This window comes from Drosophila novamexicana, unplaced genomic scaffold (genome assembly GCF_003285875.2).
Source record: "Drosophila novamexicana strain 15010-1031.04,08,12 unplaced genomic scaffold, DnovRS2.1 tig00001089-arrow-arrow-pilon, whole genome shotgun sequence".
Lineage (NCBI taxonomy): Eukaryota > Metazoa > Arthropoda > Insecta > Diptera > Drosophilidae > Drosophila > Drosophila novamexicana.
Genome location: NW_020824841.1, coordinates 353,223 through 369,085, shown reverse-complemented (window position 1 = coordinate 369,085; position 15,863 = coordinate 353,223). Strand labels below are relative to the sequence as shown.

Genomic DNA, 15,863 nt, shown 5'->3' with positions numbered 1-15,863 from the left:
TATAAAGTATGTAAAGAAAGGAAATTGTTGAAAAGACAATAATTAACAGAATTAAAATTTCATACAAATTAACTCATTTATACCCTATTAATGTTGTATTTATAAGTATTTGCAGCTTATATGTACTCTATACATGGATGAGCTATCGGCTTGCAGATGGCAAAGCAAAAAGAGTTTGATGTTAACATGTCGTTGATGTTGTTCTTCCAGTTACAGTCCAGTTACTAGCCTCTTATTAAAATTTTGAATAATAAAACTGCCTTCTACCAAAGAAAAAACTCATTATCTAACGGGCTTAATAGTGTCATTATAGGAAAGTATAGAGAGTTGGATCATATAGCTAACAGTTGTATGTTAAGTGCTGACATTAACAGCGTCACTTTGCCATTTACCTATAAACTGACTACTATTCATTGAAAAACGGAAAAACCGCGTTGCGTAGTTAATTTCAATTCTTGTTTCCGCGAAGATAAGATAAATGTATCTGTTTTGTTTGCCCTCAGTCCTTTGAAGCATTCAATTGTCAAAGCCATTATTAAACGGTGCAGCCGGAAACTCAACACGCAGGTGGTTCACCCGATGCATTGTGCAGTTGGAGACTTTGGGCAACTTCCTTATCTTGGACACTTGGCTGGCCCTACTGCTGGAGTTGCAGCTGTTTCCTGTGCGTGGGTCGCTGCACCCTCGACTGCACTGCGTGGATGCAATTCATTTGGCATATTTGGTTCAACAACCCGTTGCAAAGTTGCGGCTACTACGGGAGTGTATATTAGAGTGTGTGTGTGGCTCTTTGGATACCGGACGCTGCAAACCTGACGACAGCTGTCGGCCCAGTTGGCCAAGTCATCTGCTGAGTGCTCAAGCTAAGGAAATTGTTGAAAGATATGAAAAGGGATCTATATAATTATATGTGTGCACAAAACGTATTTGAATGCAACTTGTTTTATTTGCTTGTCGCTGTCAAGTTCAAGGACCAGGCAGCAGGCTCAGGCTGACCACCAATGCAGCCGGTCGCTCAGCAAAGCCATCAGCTGCAAGTCCTTTTCAGATGACCCCCACATTTCATGTTCCTTTGTGTGTCCTTGCCAGGCCTTTTAACAGGCCACCCGCCGTACAGCCCGAATGCTCGCAGCTTGCTTAAAACAGTTGCTTGGCATTTGGATTTTCATTATTATGACGCTGATTTCTTAAATTTTCGCTTAGCTGCGCTTTTTTTTTTGTGGCTTCCGTTTTTCCATTTCTTGTTTAGCAAACGGCAACTGAAATTTCTAAGGACAAAGTCAATGACAACGTGCAGTTTGCTTGGCTCTTGAAATATTATTTCGCTTCTAGCGCTTCTCGCTTTGCATCCATTTCAGATATCTGCCCGCCTATTTAAGATTCAACACTTTAAACGCTTTTAAGTGAAAAGCGAGGAAACAGTTGCTATGCTATTATGTGGAGCAGACTGTTGCAGAAAAAATACTCTGTTAAGTATTGAGACCCAATTTAAACTCGTGAGAATCGCAAAGAAATCTCCATTTTTGAAAAGGACAAGAAAAGAAAGACAGAGATAGAGCTTTTGAAGAGAGCACAGGTAACTTAAAGCTATATATTTTTGAAACCTAACTTGAAACGTATCTTTCTATATCTAAGTGCACATACTTAATATTTGAATACATTGATGAATGTTAGTCGTTCTTGAAAACATGAAATTCGCATAGAAAGGATCTACTTTAAAATACCCTCTTTTCATATATGCTTAAGGTCGTGCGGAAACTATACGAAAATGTACAAACGAATTTTGTTGTCTTAATTGCATCAAAGATCGACGTGATCAATACAGATAGACAGACATACAGAAACGTAGATAACCGGACAGGCGTACATAGTTTAGACATGCGGACATGTTTCCAATGTATCAAATATGTATGTTCTTTATAGTTTGCTCTTCTGCTCAATATAGATATTTGCACAGCAATTGTTGCATAAGCACAACTTATTCATACTTGAAATTAAGTGTTTTCTGTTATTATATCAAGTATAGGCACTTCCAGCAATCGATATTTACGTAGTGTCATCAATATATTTGCAGTACCCATATACGGTCATGTAATGTAGTTTATAAATATTTTGGATTTATAATAATGCATTCAAAGAGGGCAGACAATATTCACCGTCGTCTCTTTGCGCTTGATACCACTGTGCGGATACGTCGTGTACAGTATGAATGACATTGTGTGCTTTGCTCATCGCGGTTGCCTGCTGGGCCATTTTCGCGGTCGCTTAGATGACATGCGTACACAGGCACACGCACACGCACACACACGCAATTCATATGGCAGTCATTATACCCTTGCAGAGGGTATTATAACTTTTGTCACGAAATGTGTTACATATGAAAGGGGACGTCTGTGACCGACGTACATATATATTTTGATCAGTATCAGAAGCCACATGACTTTTGTTTATATTTTGATTTTGATTTCACTTTGCTGCTAGCATATGGCTTTTCAGATTTCAGATTTACAAATCCCCATAGAACCTCCCAAACTATGTGACTGCTATTGAAATAGTTGATTGGAATATAACATTTTATATAAAAGCACTTCTGATTCATTTGCTGCCAAGGGTATTTAATCTTCGGCATGCCAATGATAGCCGTGCTTTCTGTTTTTTTTTTTTGTTTGTTGGGCGTTTTGGGTCGTTTCATGCCTTTAATGCGGTTTATCGCTTGTCAGTTGTCAGCCGTCGCCTTTGGTCTTTTGGTCTTTTTGCTGGATTCTGTTTGCCACTGGTTACGCGCTTTTTCACTTGAAATGTCCAAATATTTGACATTCATAATGGTTGGCCACTGGCCAAGCCGTTCACTATCCAGCAATCGATCTTTTATGGATTGCGCTGCGATTTCGTGCCCTGCATGAGACATTAGATGCGGCATGACATGAGCCAAACCCAAGACCCAGGCCGAGTTCCGCACCAGAGTCCCAAGTTCGATCCAAGTGCAACTCTCAAGGTTCTCGTTTGTTTTTATTTTATTTTATTTTTTTCTCTCTCTCTTTCTTATGTAATCAATGTTTTTGCAGCTAAGCGCAAAACTACATGGATTGCTGATAATCACAATGCACGTTAAGTGATGCCATTAAATGGGTCTCGTTATGATATCGACCAGTCAACAATGCGCCCAAGTGCCGACCCAGCTACTCGTCTCGCATTCGAACGTCCACTCGTTAAGGGCAGTTCAAGTGATGTTTAGCACACACACAACACACACAAGACACACACAATCTCACGTTGTCATGAGAGCAAGCTCTTACCCAACGACGACTTAGTGCGCCCCGTGCACTCCTTCTCTATACAAATTGCCACCAAATTATAGACATTTGTCATCCATTGTCGTCGTATAAGAGTCACCAACTGCAGCGACAATCGCGTGCCAGGCATGCATTTCTTAACAATGAAGTTATCTGTTTGTTGTGCACAACAGAAATACCCACACACAAGTGCCCCCTAAGGAGCTTGCATAATGGATCGCTTGACATTGAAGCATCACCAGCTGGTGATTGGTGGTTGTTGGTGTAACGACTATTTTTTTTAAAGTTGATTTGCCTAAAAACTGCTCTTAAATGGGTTTTAAGCAAATTCCTTATTGATTGATCCCCAATTGATCCACACAGTTGAACAGCATCGATCTATTTGATACGCTTCTAATTCTTCTATATAGACTCAATTGATCGCCATTATAATTAGTTTCGGCTTATGACTATACAAATTATATTCTAGATTGATTAAAGCTTGTCTGAAGTACCGATCTATTTGATATGCTTCTGGTCCTCAATTGATCGCCACTATAATTATGTAGTTTAATATATATTACCGACTTGTGATCTGATCCGTGATCTTCCACATATCGTCAATCTTTTAGTTGCCATTAAATCTTCCATAGATCTTCGATTGTTATCTTATCTTTTGTTAACTGATCTTCCATACATTTTTGTTATCTAATCTTCTGGAAACAGATTTTCCATAGATCTTCGATTGTTATCTAATCTTCTGTTAACTGATCTTCCATAGGTTTTTGATCCTTTTTTGCCACATGAGCTTCCATTGATCTTCGATTGTTATCTTAACTTTTATTTACTGATCTTCCATAGATCTTCGATTGTTCTCTAACCTTCTATCAATGTGATGTGCATTATCAATGTGATATTCAAATCTTGAATAGAATCTGATCGGAAGATCGTAATAAAATATAATCCTACATTCATTAATTAAGTGATCAATTAGTGATATGAACTTTCGATAGATCGATTTATAAATATTCTAATTGAATAAACGATTAGTATGGAAATTGATTGTTGAATTAAAGATCGTGACAGTCATGTAAATATATGTTAATTGCTAACAACACATTTCTAACTGATCCATAACTATAATCAGATACATCAGATAAATTAATTTTAGCTTAGTTCGAATGTAGAGCTAGCTTTTATTTTGACATTTATTATTACGCTACATTTATCTACAAATAATCTTCAATTAACATAATTTAAAAGCTCTAGAGTAAAATAAAAATATGTATGTACGTATTTGTAATATATAAATTTTTAGGAATTCGTCTAGAAAGTGTTGAAATATTGCAAAGCACTGAGCACTGCAGTGACCTTTGTCAGATCATTCTGCTGCTTTGAGGCTTTCACTGAATGCTGAGTGGGCGGCACCGCGAACATTAACATGACAGTTTCCATGACCAGATCAGTCTGTCAGGCAGTCATCCAGTCATTAATTTACCAACTCATCCCCACATCAAGCACTTGCCACACTCCAACCCCTCCCTGCTTGCCTGCCAGGTGCCACAAGGGGTGGGGCGGTCGGGTCGGGGCATCATTGGTGAATGTTGGCCGTCAATCTCTTGTCTAATTAGAAACATTTCAGCAGTCAGGCCGAAACGTGTACTCGTGTAGTCTTTACTCGCTTGTAGTCTTGCCAAAAGTCCAAAAAGCAACAACAGGAAAGCGAAAAAAAAGGATTGCAAAATCGAAATAACATTTTTGTCATTTTGTAATACATTTCGTCATTCGTGTGGGAGCCCTTGAAATTGGGTATTACATATGCATGAAATTTCATTTTGCCATACAAGTAAATCGAGGGTAACGAATGTTACGCTTCAATAATGCATTTTAAAAATAGTTTATAAAATAAAGAATATGAAATAAAATTGCAAAAAGAATTTCATATGCACTGAACCCATTCGAAATTGATAAAAAGGGTATAATGGTTTTGTGCGAGTGCACGTAACAGGCAGAAGAAGGCGTCAGGATGATTGTCTGTCTGTCCGTTCGTCCGTCTGCCTGTCTGTTTGCTGAGCAAGTGCTAAACAAGCTAGATCTAAAAATACCATATTTGTTATTAAGACTCTTGTAAAGTATCGAAAATAATTCAGTTTTTAGATACCTTGCACGTTTCCCAAAGTTGTAACAAACTAATTTTTGGTCGTATAGCTCGGCTTTGGTATATATTCACGTTTGATCGGTCAATAAATACGGTTAAAGCATTTCCCATAGTATGGAATAGTGGAAAAAATAAGCACAGGTGTTGCAAAAAGTGCGCAGCTTGCGTTATTCGTGGGCTTAAAAGAAAGCTAGATTGCTTGTAAGGGCAGCTCGGCGTTGAGTGCAGGGTATCTTCTAGTAGGGCACTCCCAACTAGAGCAGTCTTACTTGTTATATGTATATTGTTTAATTTGCGTCATGATTGAAAATCGATTTGACAGCAACGCACGTCTATAAATTCTTGAACGAGATTACTGTCCGAAGCGATGCTGTGAGATGGAGGACACACATACACCCCATACATATGTCTGTGTATGTGTGCTTGTTTTGTGTGTGTGCTGTCCATCTGGGCAGCTGATGTTGCTGAACTATTCATACATTTTATTTTTACACACCTCGCCAGCTCGAACTGTGGGGCAGAGCATTGCCTGTTGGAGGCTTGTTGAAAAACGAAAGGGATGCATTCACACGCGATTAACGCCAAATCTATCCCAGCTGCACAATATCTAACCATTTCTTGCCCAGCGCAGTGCGATATGCCACAACATAATTTTCAAAAGAAAAATGTGTTAAAAATACATTTTTATTGATTTTGTTTAGCTGCCACTGTTGGTGCGCTGCGTTGATGTGGTCTTTTGTGGTAATTCGCATGCCCTTGCCTTGCCTCGCCTTGCCAATCGCTAGCCCCACCCACGTTCCCGTTGCCTTGGCAAAAGCCACGTAGCGATTCAGACAGTTTTACATATGCTCAATGCGTTTGCGTTTGCATTTTGCGATTTGCGTTTAATTAGGCGCAAAAAATGCCATAAACAGCTAAATGGCAATCGACAAAAGTGTTAGCGCTTCCTATGCCCAATTCCAATTTCAATTCCAAACCCAACTAAATCCACATCCACCTACCCACATTTGGTATTCGCTTATCGCTTGGCTTGTTGCTCACGCTTGTTGTTGCCACCACCGAAGATCGCCTGCCCCGACTTATCGGCTGGCAGCTATGCGACTATTTGCATATATCAACACACTGGGAGGGGGCGTGTGGGGCTGGCGGCTGACACGGGCTAGTGCCAGGTGCCGTTGGCATCTCTCTGCCGGCTGCCAGTTGTCGTTGTTGTCGTTGTTGTTGTTGTTCTTGCTGTTCTTGGTTGTATCAGCTGCCCCGGTGCATTGCACTGCAATGCCGCCAGCCAAGGGGCCGTGCAAATAGAGGCACTGAGCCAACGGTAAATAAGCTACAGATACGGCGTCCCTCAACCCCACAGTGAACTCCCACAAACGGAAAGTAGACAAGTTTTGACTGATAAGCGCATCATTCAAGAAACACAGCTAGATAATACATTCATCGTATAAATTGCTAGCATTTAAGCTGGGCTTTAGCAAAGCTCATCAAGTAAATGATGCACCACAATACGATACTAAGTATAAGGAGTAGCGATTGAGGTTTATTATATTAGTAAAACAGTAGAACCATTTTGCATTTAAGCTTAACTATGCTTTAAAGCAGTTAGTATGCTGATAAAGACAATTTTTACTATATTTATGCCTTATAGCTATCATATTATTAATACATATTGATATTAGCTCATGCTAATTTATTTATTATTTTTTATTGTTTATTTATTAAAGCAAGTTTTATAGAGCTGATTTGTTATTGAAGTGCTACAATTAGTTGCCTCATTATATAAATTAACATGTAGTTTTAATCAGGATTGCAAACCCATAAAATATTCTTTGCGGTTCGCTTCAAGGTAAGAACTAGATTCCAGTTGAACCCACGTATTGATGGAACCTGAACAATATATGCCTGCGCACATATATGCCAAATATGAATTCTCTATATACCCTACATACTCAACATATTTTCAATATATTCCTTTTACCCTAGAGGAACAGAGTATAGCTTACATTTATTACAGTTTGTAGCAATGGTCTAAAATTTCGGCTAAATTGTTGTACAAGCGCGTTTGCAAATCTCTAGAAACCGACGCAAATCAACTAAAATCTAAGCATAATCTCATATAAGACGTAATCGTATTTTGGACATACGACAATGACTCACTGACAATTAGGACGCACAAGTGAACATCTTTCGGGCCCAGAGCAATGTGTTTGGTATAGTTACCACCTATATATTCGTATTATGCTCATAAATAAGCCCGACCAAGCTGATGCTGACATCACAGGAAGAACAAGACAACAACAGCAGCTGAGGAAACTAATTGAGAGACAAAACGCACACAAATATTGACACATATATACATGTATATTTATGTATATATATACATGCATATATTTCACTATGGTTTGGAATGGAAGTTGAATTCAATACATGATAATAAAATATCCCATGGCAAAACCATCTGGACAATCCAGTGACAGAGGGGGGCAGCGTGAGGCCGACACATGTAGGGGTTCCACATGCGACATCAAATTGGCCCAATCGATTGGCGATATATTTTGGACGTGGCCAATCCCAAGGGTGTGGTAGGGGAGGGGGACACCAAAAGCCATATAAAATTGGCCTATAATACAATTATTTTGCGCTTCCTTTGAGCCTTTGCCCTGCTTCATGTTGGTCCGCTAATTGATTTGTCGTCGGCATTTTATAAATAAAAAAAAAATGAATAAAAGTTAAGTAAAAACAATGCAGTGTGGTTGCAACCGACTGAACAATTCTCTGTTCACAGGATCAAAAAGAACTCTTTTGATGATTGGCTTAGCGGCTCTAAGGGAGTGAAACGTAAGTAATGGCTTTCAACGGTCAATCCATGAGGACACAAATATAATTTGGGCTAGATCTTCAACTAACTAACTATTTCTGAACCTTTCGAAGATAGAGTTTAGCGATTGATCTTGATCTCTAGGGGTTATGACTAATCTTCTGCTACGAGTTATATGTCGACTTACCCGTCTTTATGTGCACGGACAACAGGACGAACACAAAACCAATATGCTCGTTTTCATTTTGCAAATAGACTCTTAAAAGGTCAAATTTTAAGCGAAAAATCTGAAGCGCGTGCCGCAGCCGCCATCCACTCAGGGTTTAATTAACTTACTGCTTAAAATGTATGTAAAATTAATTCATTTTGCTACAGGCCGATAGTGCCATGCCCACGCATGGTTTAATGTGGGCGTTGCACCTCAGAGTGCCGCAACACTATATATCAGCAAATTGCAATCGGAAACTATTGTCTGATTGAATTTTCTTTGGCAGAGGCAAGCGAACGGGAGGCCTGCCTTTATTATAAATATTTATGGTACCACATGGCGTATGCGTGTGTTTGCGAGTTTATTTGTGCCTGGGGCGGGTTGTAAGTGAAGCTGAGCATAGGCCATTGGAAATGTTTTTAATTGCATACGAAACTGCACTGACGGCAAAAACACGTTCTCTAGAAGCCGAAAAGTGCCGGAAAGTGAAACAATTAAGTAATATAATTGAGAGTAACGATACCTTATTCCAAGAACTGACAGCATTCACTATTGCCTAGATGAAGTAAAGTACTTGAAGATTTTATCCGGCTTCGTCGTCGCCGGTGAATAATTTATAAAGTTGAAAATGCAATTTGTACATACATTTATTGTGTGATTGAATCTACTCAAAGATTTGCTCAAAATACAGGATTTCGATATCGATTTTTAGTTATCAATTATCGGAAATAAACTTGTACAGCGGGGACACTAGGAGGACCCTCGTTCAGGACCCTGCCTTATGCCTGTTACATACAGGTGCATAAATCCATATACCATTATAACCATTTTTAATGGGTTAAGGGTATACAAAAACAAATATTTCCTTATCCGAGTTACGAAGAATACATGTGTTGTTTTCACGGGGTCTCGGTCCCTAAAGCCCACAATTTATTTATTTTGTAATATAGTAAGTGCTTAAGCATGCTTATTAACTATATATCATCCCAGTTTCATATTAGTTTGAATGTACATTTTCATTTGACTGTCTGTTAATGCATTGAGTTTGCAAGAGAAAATATGTACCAGCCCTATTTATTTCATTAAAGTACTTGCCCGATTGTTCAGATATATTTGACATTAACCCATTTGGAGAATAAGCTATAAAATTGTTTTGATACACTTTAAGTGGTTTGTAGCTGTTGTTTGGGCTGCATCTGTGGTCGGCACTTTTTGGTTTCCTTTTTCCTAATTGTATCTCAATATTTACAGCCGTGTGCGTCATTTTGTTGTTTGTTGTTGTTGTTATTGTTTTGTTATTGTTGTTGGCACTTGTTTGGCTTTGCTTAATTTGTTGCTAGAGCTTCCTGGCCAACAAAAGCGAACATCTGAATTTGGCAATTGGAAATTATCAATTTGATTGATTATAATTACATATTTGCGCCCACCAAGTCTTCTAATGATGATGATGATGATAACAATGCAGCTCATGATGATTGTGGCGCTGAGCATCCTAATTGCTGCCAATTGATGCAATCAAAGATGGGTCACTGCTGAGATTCGTTTGATTCGGAAATCAGCAATCACAAATCAGTAAAAATTCTAATTGTAGCCTTTTACATGACGCTGTATTTGCAATTTTGTCTCCACTGATTGACAATGGGCTGCCCTCGTTGTAGGCGGGGGCGTGTAGGAGGGCGTAGCCTTTAATTGAGTGTCTGCCGCCTTCTAGTGTGTTTGGCAAAGAAATTCATTAAGCGCCCCGTAGAAACTGGTCGCATCCATCCGTCAAGCGGAAACATTGAAAATCACAAGAAATTTTCGTGTTTTTCTGACATTCGCTTTTTCCCAACCAATTTTTAAATTGCTTTTGTTGCTGATGTGTGGGCGAAACCAGCCAGAGAAAGAGAGCAGAGTTGTTGCCAAAAAAAAAAAAAAAAAAAAAAAAAAAAATGGGAAAGAAAAGAAAAATATGTACGCTGGTCAAGCAAATTGCGCGTGTCTAAAAGATTTGCGTTGGTTAAACGGCAGCACGATGGCTGCCTGATTTGGCAAGTCATTTCATAATGCGATGCTCAAAAGCTGTCACTATAAAGCAGATCATCGTTAGATGACGCCATTTGGCAAAAACATTCCCATTACATTATCTGTTTTGAAAGCTATAAGCTGCATCAATTCAAATGAGCTTAGCCAAATCATTTAAGATAGCCAAATCATTGCTGAGAGTCTTTTTATAATTGTTTAGGAGAAGGGCCTAATGTGAATCAGTTGAATCATTTAAGTCTACAGGCTAGATAAGAATTTGCGAAACGGTTTTCGATTTGATTTTTGCATTTCGTCCAAAAATTACCTATTAAAGAACTGTGTTCGCGGCACCAATGAAGTCCCTAGCATAACTATTTCCAATGAACTCCCCCTCGTCGAATATTCGAGTGACATTTCTATCGAAAAAAACGAGAAAAAGCTTCTTTAATGCTTAAGGTATTTATTTATGTTAAGCTTCTTTTCTCGCCTTGCGCTGCGTTTGTCTTTGATTCTTGTTTTGCTTCCAAGTTGTTTTTGCTTCTCTACGAGCTTCTTCCTTTGAGCATCACCTTGATGCCTGACATTGCTGCTTGCTTTAGTTCTTATTTTTCCCCTGACCTGGGTTCTTCTACAGTTTACTTTGCTTCTCGCTTTGCTTCGTGCTGCTTTTCTTGCTAAGTTTCTCGCGCTGTGGCAAGCCTAGCTGCTTTGCAAGCCACAATACGCCTTGTTTTGCTTCTGCTTGTTTCTCGCTTTGCTGTTTGTTTTAACTTTACCATCTGCTCTGCTTCTCCCTTTGATTCTATATACTCTATGCGCTCTATGCTTTATAAATTAATTAAAGCCATTTGACTCAATATTTGTGCACTGTTCAATTTAAGTCCATTTAGTTCAGTTCAGTTGAGTTCAGTTCAGCAGGCACTTGAAATCCGTTGAACTTTAGCAGATAATTTGCGGGGTATATCCCCAGCTGAAGATACTTGCCAGCATAATTAAAGTAACTCATGTTTATCGCTACATCGCAACATTTGAGCTGATGTTTGCACAGTTGTGAAGCACTCACATCAAAATTGATCGTCAACACATACTTTTTGCCATCCCCTGGTGTATCAGAAATGTTTTGATGACTTTTTGTCAGTTTGTTTGCCTGGCTTTCCGTCCGTTTGACGATTTCTTTCGCATTTGGCAGCTTTAATAAATTTTGATGTGCGCATTTTGCATTTCGCGGCATTTATAATTATAATTGTAAGACGTGAATATTTTTAATTTGCATGCACATACTTAATGCTTTTAACCCCTCCGCACGACGCCTCCTCCTCTAACCCGAATCCACAGCTATTCCAACCAATCTAAATGCTTGCGAATATGTGTGTGCGTGTGGGCTTGTCCAAAAAATATTCTATTTGCGGCACGCCAAGTGCCCCCGACTAGTTTCAGAACATTTTTGAGTTATGCAAGTGTAAATATTTCACACCGCAGACTATCAATTTACGTCAAATGAAATTCATGTTTCGCTTCAATTTATTTTACTTTTTTTTTCAACAATTACTTGCATATTTATGTGTGTAACATAAATTGGCGGTGTGTGCTAATTTCATGGCTGACGTCGATGCACTAATTTCTGTTGCCCATTATTATTCTGCTTAAGTTAAACTTTATTAATTGTACAACGTTTGGTGTGGGTTGATTTGCAAAAGTAAAGTGCGCTGGGCAATGATTAATTTAGTAAGTACGAGTGCTCTAGTCAGGAGTGCCAGACTAGGAGATGCTCTGTACCCCGCGGCAAGCTGTCGTTGCACACAATCTAGCTTCTATCTATGCATACCCAAAGATACACACATACACTCTTAATGCAGCGACTGTGAGTGCTCTTTGTCATTCTTAAGTAACTTCGATGTTTATATAACGATCTATATGTACATACCAAAGCGCAGGGCGCTACCTTTAAAAATGTTGACTTATATTCATGGGGCGTGACATCGAACAAATTAAATACATGCCAAGCTTGGAGTCGAGCTATATTGTCTATATTATAACAATTAGAGGATATATCGTAAACAATAATATACTCGTTCTGCGTTTGGTATATGTATTTCATATATAGTTCAGACATGCGGAAGGACATTCAGACGGACTTGACTAGATCGACTTAGCTCGTCGTCCTGATCCAGCTTGTATATGTATGCATGTATGGAGACTGAGATACTTCCTTCCGCTTAATACAGACATTGGCACGATATCATTGTACCCACCCTTTATAGCCATTATAATATTATTTTTTGTTAGCCAAGAAAGTGGCGCAGAAAAGAATAGATTTCTGAACTCTACATGTTACTATGAGGGTATTTCTTAGTCGAGCTTATTGTTAAGTAGCATTCTTAATTTTCACAATTTACCCATCGCTCGCTCTATCGGTCTATCTCTCTCTCTCTCTCTCTCTCTCTCTCTCTCTCTCTCTCTCTCACTCTCGTTGATATTCCATGCTGCTTGCGTAGACCCGTGCGAGTAACTTTGAGTGTTCACAAAATGAATTTGTGCATAATATTTTAATGAATTTAACGGATTGCCGCATACAAATCGTGATTTATCTTCTCTTTTGGCTGACTGTCGCCGCAGAAGCGGCCGCTTGGCTCGGCGAGTGGGGGCATGTGGTATGCGGGTACATTGTTGTGGCGTGGGCGTGGCCCACAGATGGGAGCCGGCACAATACGGAAAACGGGAAAACTGACCGAACGGACATGAACATTGATTGATTTCACGCCAGAAAACAGCCGCAGAGCAGAGCGAGCTGCTTATTTTTAGCGGTTATTTTCAGCGGGCGTGAAGTTCGACGCTACGGCTGGCGGAGGGCATGAAATGAAAATGTTATTTTAAGTTGTGTGACAGCGGGCGAGCGGCGCGGTTGGCAGGCGGCACAATTTTCCTAGCCAGTGATTGCGTGCCACGGAAAATGCCAAAACACATTTTGCCTAAACGACGTGCAACATTTCAAGGTCGAACCCTAAAAACCTAGCAAAAGCCAAAAAAATCACCCTTCCACTAACTAATTTCCACCTGTTTCATTGCAGCCCTTGAACTTGGCAGACCGTTGGATAGCAGCCGCTTGGCGGCGGCGGCGACGGCAGCCGCATGGATCATGCCGTCAAGGCGACGCGCGGCCGCCCGCTCAACACGCTGCGCTTCGAGAACGACGAGCTGGAATGCCTCTACCAGCGTTACACCCTCAAGCTGCAGCGTTTCTCCGTGCTGGGCGTCGTTGCGCTCGTGGTGGTGCTCTGTGGTGTGATGGCCGCCCTATCCCTGGCCTTCAACAATGCGGCCACCTTTCATGTAAGTAATTCAAGTAATGCGCACTGTTCGTGCGAACTTTTTGCTTAAAGCCAGCTTGTTCCGGATAGTTAGCCGGGCTTGTTTGCATATGCAAGCTGTCGATGGGCTTGACACTCGATTAAAAAGTAAACAACAACTGGATTTAAATGGCTATAAATATGTTTGCATAACTATTTAGAGACAGCGAATAGCAGAGACTGATGCCAAAGATTAAACACATACTAGTCAATGTGGAAAAAAGATAGAACATTATTTGTTGATTGATTGTTCCTAAGCTAAAGTTGGTATTTTTGCTATTATTATTATTATTATTTTATTCATGTTTTATTACTATTAATATTATTATTTCGATTATTGCGTATACGCATAATTTTTAACTAAGACTGATGCCAAAAGTTAAAGACATACAAGTCGATGTGAAAAAAATACTGAAAAATATTTATTGATTGTTCCTAAGCTACAGTTTGTATTTTGGGCTATTATTTTTTATTATTATTATTTTATTCATATTTTATGACTATTAACATTTTTATTTTGGTTATTACGTATATGTAATAATTCTTATAAGCAATATTGCGTATACGCGTATAAGTATATGTCGTATACGTAATAATACGTATAACAATATATGGGCCATGTATAACAAGTTCAAAAAGCGCAACTTAATCAAATATTACGTTTATTTCGAACTAATTTAAAGACTCGCGTTATTTAAACCCTGAACAAACTTAATTTGATACATGCTGCTTGGACCAGGGGTAGGGATTGGGGTGTTTTGAAATCGATTTTAATCGATTGCTTGGAAACGGGGCAAATTCATAATGTTCATAATGGCAAGTCTCTAGCTCTTATACGTGCTGACATCGATAAGTTTATACATAGTATTTATACATAGACCGACGGTCGGACAGGCAAACAGACCGACTAGATCGTCTCGGCTATTGATGCTGATCAAGAAAATATATATACTCTATGGGGTCGGAGATGCTTGCTTCTGCTTGTACATATATTTGCACAAAACCATTATACCCTTTCTACCCATATTCAATGGGTTCAGGATACATATACAGTTTATCCGAAGCTAGTTCATGATCTGATATATTTTCTAATCATGTGCCACGCATTTGTATATTATAACCGAACAGCTTGACCTACTAAGACCTAACGCCAGCCGACATTCGAATCCGAACTTGAATCCTCAATGAACGTAGCTTATTTGCAGAGATTATCATCAGAATCAGCTTAGTGTTTGTCAAACCTCTTAATGTCCATTTACGAAACGCAACCCAATTGATTATGTGTTATTCTCTTTGATCTCAGAATATCTTCAACTCGATTTTGTGTCTGCTATTCGCCGTTGTGCTGGTGCTGCTGCAGTGCTCGGTGATCAAGGATCACCATTTGCCCACGCTGTGCTATGGAATTCTGCTGTTTACGGCCAGCATTTGCATAGTGTCTATGCCGACGCTGGGGAGCGTATTTCCGGTGGATACCAAGGAGGTGATGGCCGAGGGCGTCTGGCAGATTGTGTTTGTGGTCTTTCTGGCGTACGCCATGATGCCGCTGCAGATTTGGGAGGCGGTCGCCTTTGGCATTGCATTGCCCTCGGTGCACATCAGCATTACGGTCTATAAGATCTTTACAGCTGCTTTGCGGTATCTGGAATACAATCAGCTGATAGCCAACATTGTCATCTTTATTGGAGTGAATGTTGCCGGCCTGGTGGTCAACATTATGATGGAGCGTGCGCAGCGTCGGGCATTTTTGGACACACGCAACTGCATTGCCGCACGCCTCGAGATACAGGACGAGAACGAGAAGCTGGAACGATTGCTGCTCTCGGTGCTGCCGCAGCACGTGGCCATGCAGATGAAGAACGATATACTGTCGCCAGTGGCCGGACAATTCCATCGCATCTACATACAAAAGCACGAGAACGTGAGCATCCTGTTTGCGGACATAGTCGGCTTCACTGTGCTCTCCTCCCAGTGCAGCGCCCAGGAGCTGGTGCGCCTGCTCAACGAGCTCTTCGGCCGCTTTGATCAGCTAGCGCATGTGAGTTGCAACCTTGCT

The 15,863-nt window shown here is 39.9% G+C and overlaps 1 protein-coding gene across 7 annotated transcripts in view; it reads left to right on the top strand.

Annotated features, from left to right (window-relative positions):
• The window catches only part of LOC115766308 (Ca(2+)/calmodulin-responsive adenylate cyclase), a 40,744-nt gene that overhangs the window by 13,932 nt on the left and 10,949 nt on the right, over positions 1–15,863 (top strand). For all 7 annotated transcript variants that reach the window (XM_030710184.1, XM_030710188.1, XM_030710187.1 and 4 more), the window contains exons 3-4: positions 13,529–13,790; positions 15,111–15,845. In XM_030710184.1, coding sequence (XP_030566044.1) covers positions 13,590–13,790; positions 15,111–15,845 — 936 coding nt within the window. In that variant the 5' untranslated portion in view covers positions 13,529–13,589. The remainder of the gene's footprint in view (positions 1–13,528; positions 13,791–15,110; positions 15,846–15,863) is intronic.